This window comes from Solanum lycopersicum, chromosome 12, assembly GCF_036512215.1.
Source record: "Solanum lycopersicum chromosome 12, SLM_r2.1".
Classification (NCBI taxonomy): domain Eukaryota; kingdom Viridiplantae; phylum Streptophyta; class Magnoliopsida; order Solanales; family Solanaceae; genus Solanum; species Solanum lycopersicum.
Window position 1 is genome coordinate 61,220,191 of NC_090811.1, and position 5,998 is coordinate 61,226,188.

At 32.2% G+C, this 5,998-nt stretch overlaps 1 protein-coding gene across 1 annotated transcript; it reads left to right on the plus strand.

Moving 5' to 3' along the window:
- Positions 1–262: 262 nt before the first annotated feature.
- On the plus strand, positions 263–3,226 carry LOC101255969 (protein JINGUBANG-like). Its single transcript, XM_004252451.5, has 2 exons — positions 263–981; positions 2,252–3,226. The coding sequence occupies exons 1-2, from the start codon at positions 352–354 to the stop codon at positions 2,981–2,983; spliced, it is 1,362 nt and encodes a 453-aa protein (XP_004252499.1). The 5' UTR covers positions 263–351; the 3' UTR covers positions 2,984–3,226.
- The last annotated feature ends 2,772 nt before the right edge of the window (positions 3,227–5,998 follow it).

A 5,998-nucleotide genomic window follows, 5' to 3' on the forward strand; every position in this document is an offset into this window, starting at 1 on the left:
AAATTATTTAGTTGATTCTCACCTTAAATATTATAAGCTTAAATACATTGTAATTTTTATCAAATATAGAGAGTACTTTTTAAAATTAGTTGATTTAACTATGATTACTATAGTTATTAATATAATATAATATAATCTTGAGCTTTAAATTTTGAATAAGAGATGTGTCATTTATCTAGAGGTACACTTGACGAAATGGACTGAAGGGGTAATTGAGGGAAGGCGGATCCTCTTTGTGGGGTTGTTGATAGGTGAGAGCATTAAAACTCATTAAAAACACTACATTACATCATAATCTTCAACTCTTCATTATAGCATATTTCTTCCTCTCTTAGTAGATACTACCTAGCAATGGCTTCACCAATAGACCTTGAGCCTCCTAATTCACTATCTTCTTCAGCTCCGTCTTTCGCCATACGTCCTAATAATAATAATAATAATCACAACAACAGCTTCTTGCGAAGCATATCAACTAAAGAGCCATTGAATTTCTCCGAACAACTTGCTTATACTCCGCCTCGTATAAGCACTTCAGCACTCCCTTCCAATACATACTCTCAACCTTCAACACCTCGTCTTTCGTTCACACTAAACAATCCATCAACAAAATCAGTAGATGGTGATGATCATCCGGATTTTCATCAAACGAGTTACAGGTGCATTTCCTCTGTCCTGAAAAAGGACGGACAGATCTTGTCCGTTGCTGTATCCAACGGTCTTGTCTACACGGGGTCTCAAGCTAATCTGATACGCGTGTGGAAGTTGCCTGAGTTTACTGAGTGTGATCATCTTAAGACGAGGGCATCGTCCATGGTGGTGTCGTTACAAGTGTCTAATGACATGATTTACGCAGCCTATGGTGATTGTAAGATTCGAGTTTGGCGTAGGACTTGGGAAGGTGTAATCAAGCATGTAAGAGTTGCAACTATTCCCAAGGTTGGGAGTTATGTTCGAAGCTACATCTCCGGTAGAGATAAAATGGTAATTTTCATCCTCAATTATTTAACATTATAGTTTTCTATATTTACTTTTTTTTTTCCGCGAAAATCTTAAAAGAAAGATAGTATGAATCGAAAAATAGTAGTTGAAAGTAAATGCGTACATTAATGTTACAGTACTGTAAGATGGCATACTGTAATACTCTGCTGGAGTAACATGCTGTAGCAATTTTATTATGCATATAACAACTTTTTTGGTTTGTGTGTGATATGATTCTATCTAGCAAAGTACGCTTCAATTTGATCTTAGTTGGTCTTTATATTTTTTTTGAAATTTGAGTGTGTATAAATTGACATTTAAATTTGTATAAAGTTGAACAAATTGACACGCGTTTCATATTACATAAATACAAATTAGTTCGGATGTATTTCACGTGAACTGACAAAGTTATTAATTGATCTATTAGATAGTTAAATTAACCATATAAAATATGTTATTTCTATTAATTATATATGCATTTGTCTCAATGAAGTGTAAAACCCTAGACATTTTCTACTTGAGGTTGATCGGTATAACTAAAAGAGATGACATAATTTATGTGGTTTATTTAATTAACTTATAGAATTTGAATGAAAATATTGAATCGAAAGTGTCTAATTGAACCACTTTATTAAATGTTGAGGTGTTCGATTAGAACAAGACTTAATTCAAGTATCTAAATAATATATCGTGACTATGTATTGAGCCTTTTGGAAATCAGTTAAACTATCTTTTTCAATTTTAAAGCTTATTCCAAGAAAAACTCCTCAGCTGGTGCAAAACTTTATGTCATTAGGTAGCTATCTGTTCAGAATATCTGTATTTGGTTTGAGTTCAAAAAAAAAAAGTTGAATCCACTATTGCTTTGGACATTTCTAGTACTGAATTAATTGCAGCTAACTAAACACTGATTTGGACAGTTCTGGTAGCATACTTATTTTTATTTCCGTACACATTAGAGCCTCGATGGATTGCATACTGCAGGATTCATTCGGAGGGTAACACTCCCAACATGAATTTTTTGATATCTAGGGCTCGAATCTGAAACCTTTGATTAAGGGTGGAGCTCACCAGTGCACCACAATTGTTGTGATGTTGGTTGGTAGCATATTTATTATTACATATGCAACTACAACTTTCTGATTAAAGTACTGTAGGCATCTAATTTAATGCATTTTTGAAGCCTTGAGTTTTTTGTCTAACAAAATAGTTCATTATATTATCTTCTACTATATAGCTATAAATATTAATGCATTTCAATGAATTATGACAGATGAAGCATATGGGACCAATATCATCACTAGCAATTAACATATCAGATGACATTCTTTATTCAGCTTCCCTTGATAAAACAGTTAAAGTATGGAGAATTTCAGACCTCAAATGCATAGAAACAATCCAAGCTCATAACGATCCGATAAACGATATTGTTGTTGGTGATGATGGTGTACTCTATACTGCTTCAGATGATGCCACGGTTCGTGTATGGCGTCGTAATTTCTGTAGTGGTGATAGGCCACATTCCCTCACTGTTACCTTACCAGCAAAATGTTCACCAGTTAAGACATTAGCCTTAACTAGTGATGGTGGGGTACTTTATGGAGGATGTAGTGATGGTTACATTCATTATTGGCTAAAAGGATGGTTTTCAGGGCAATTACAATATGGAGGTGCACTTCTTGGACATACACATGCTGTTATGTGTTTGGCTAGTATGGCTAATTATGTGGTTAGTGGTTCAGCTGATTCAACATGTAGAGTGTGGTTTAGGGAACAACAAGATTGTCAACATGTTTGTGTAGCTATTTTGCAAGGCCATAGAGGGCCTATTAGGTGTGTTGCCGCGTTCCCTAGACTAGTAAACGAGGAGAATGAAGATGGTTGCACCGTTTGCACTGGAAGTCTTGATGGAGTAATCAAGATGTGGCGTGTGAGACGCACTAGCATTAGTGATAAGGGCAAAGGTTCTTCACAGAATGCTTGCGAATATTTTGAAATCGCTTAAATGTAGACACCCTTTTTATTTATTTTTTTCTTGCAAGATGCGTTATTTCTAACCAGAGGCAGATTCAATTGTGACGATATATAAGTACAGATTTGCCCTGTTTTCAACATTGAGAGATCCAGCAACATAGCAACTAGCAAGTAAATAAATATTCTACTACTCTTTTTATAGTTAATCTTCCTTTTAATTTGAATTGTAATATCTAAATTTACTATGTAATCCTACTTTTTCCTATTTTTACCATTTTTAATTCCTCTCTATACCAGGGGGGCTGAGTTGTAGCACATTGTACTAAATCCATAACGAATAACTTTTCCGGGGAGTTAATGTTTTGCTTACTCCCCAGAAACAACCTCTCTACCTCCACGAGGTTATGATAAGCCTTGTGTACACTCTACCCAGAGGGGCCCCACCTTTATCTGTGGAGTTGCACGTGCACTCATTAACTTTTGAAAAGATCATATATATATATATATATGTATATCTATTTTGAAATACTGACAGAAAATTAGGACAAAATTAACAGCATCCATGAGGAGCATAAGAGTGCTCTTGTACTGCTGGTACAAGGCATAGGAACCACCTGCAAGACCTGATTGGGAATTATGTTGTTGTTGTAATTTGAAGCTTTTAAAGACAATTCAACATAGTAACGACCCCATTTATATTAAGAGACAACACAAACATTAATGAAAAAACTGAAAAATGTATGCCTTGTGACATTCTTGATTGTAGAAAGTAAACATTATAGAATGGGAGAAGTTGCTAAGCTACAAAACAAGATAAAATTGCGGCAAGGCAAGTTCATTAGCTGAGTTTCGAATCGTCTGTTCAAGTCCTCTTAACACTGTTGCTGGCTTTGTTGTGGCTGCAACTGTCCTGCACCAGAATCCGAATGATTGATGTGAGATTGTCTTCTCTTTCGCCACTGACAAAGAAAGTAACATACTATCTTTAAAATGATAAGGGCTCCTATAATTATCAGAGCGGAGATTATAAGTGATCTCGAAGAAGAGTGCTTGCACCCAAATATGATGCTTACACACACCATAGAGTATTCAGAATTTAGACGTTGTGAGTTCTGAATTGAGAAAACGCCATCATATATTGTATGAACCTTAGCTTCCTGGTTACTGTATTCCTAACTTGCTCATACTATTTGGTCATAAACTTTTTCTCTTAAATTAATGAAATTTGCGTCAAAAGTTGGCAAAAGAAAAAGACCTTCTTTTTTTCCTTGGAATTGTTCCGTCTACATGAGTGCTGCATACCTTTTATAGATACCATATTTAAGTAGTACTAAATAATTTGGTGATATTAATAGTATATTATGTTCATAATTGCTTTCTCCTATGGTTAATTTGAAAGCAATAAAATTAAAGCATAGGAATTATTCTGAAAAGTAACAAATTATTGATGGAAAATGAATCTTGTGTTGAAAAAATTAAAAAAGCTTCAAAGATTTATTTATTTTTTTCTAAAAAAGAAAAGGTGATACAAATCTTATTTATTGATTAGAGGTGATAATTTGACAATTAGTGCTAATGATACTAATTTTAAAACCCTCCAATTTTATTATTTACATAAAGACTCTATTTTTTTCCATTGCATCCCTCTACATTCCCCACCCCGTTGTTGTCACCAGCATCTCTCCTCTTCCACCATCATCGTTGTAACACCCTGTATTATTCATATGTTGATTGTGCTCATATGATACGTGACATAGCATTATCGTATAGGTGAGGGATTAAGGCTCGATCTTATATGAGCAACGATGATTTGAATTAGATCAGAAGGTGTTGTAACGCCCCCATACATTTCAATACGTATTGTGTCAAGTTATCCTCGATGAAAGTATTTAAACTCAAAATAACAAGGTGGTAATTGAGCTTAAAGTTCAAAGAGAAGTGTTAACTTGAGACCTAAGAGATTAAGATTAAGAAAATAAAATAAAATATTGAATTGCTTGTTCGGTATAGTTAAAGAGAAGTGTTAACTTGAGACCTAACAGATTAAGATTAAGAAAATAGAATAAAGTATTGAATTGCTTGTTCGGTTTAGTTAAACTACTAGCTGCATCACCTAATTGAGCTATATACTGGGGCGATTTAACATAATTTTGAGGCCTAAAATGAAATTTTAATTAGGGGTCTAAAATTTAAATAAATTTTATTTGTATTTATTTATTTTTCTAAAAAAAATTAGATTAAAATTATTACTTATATCTTTTTTTTTATAAATGATTGTTTCAAAAGTTTTTTTTAATTACTATTTTGAAGCAAGATTTTATCAATTTAACATTGAAAGCATCATTTTATTGAGACAATTATTATATGAATCGATAATATAGTTCTATAAGTGACAAGTTGAATAATTTTAAATAAAGATAAAAGTTAGAATCAATAGTATCTGATTCAAAAAGTTGTTAACTTGTTATATCCTACTTAAATATGAAATGTTACGTGAAAATAAAAGAATATTTATAATTTACTTTGTTCAACATTTTTCGACTATTGATTTATATTTTTGATAGAATATTATTCTAATTTTCAAAGATTTAAGAAACAGAGAGCATTAAAAGTTAAAAAGGATAAATAAGGTGAGTGTTAGCAAAAAATATATAATGTATATATATGTACTTTTTATTATAAATAATTATTATTCCCTTTGTCCCTATTTACTTGTTCATATGTCCTTTTAGTTTATTTTAACAAATCAAGAAAGGACAATAATTTATTTCCTAAAATTCCCTTATTTAATTCTAGAAAATTTCTAGTACTATTAAGTTGTAATGCATGTTTTTTGGAATCAGAAAATACATTTATTATACTTGGGAAATTGCATAATCTTTTAAGTTAAGGATAAAATTATAACTAACCTATGATAATAATTGATGTTTTAACATATGTCACTTTTAAAGTAGATAACTAAATAAGGACCGAAGGAATATTTTTTTCATAAAAGAATTAAACACAATTTTTTATTCATAGAAATTTGAGACCCCCCAAGACACTA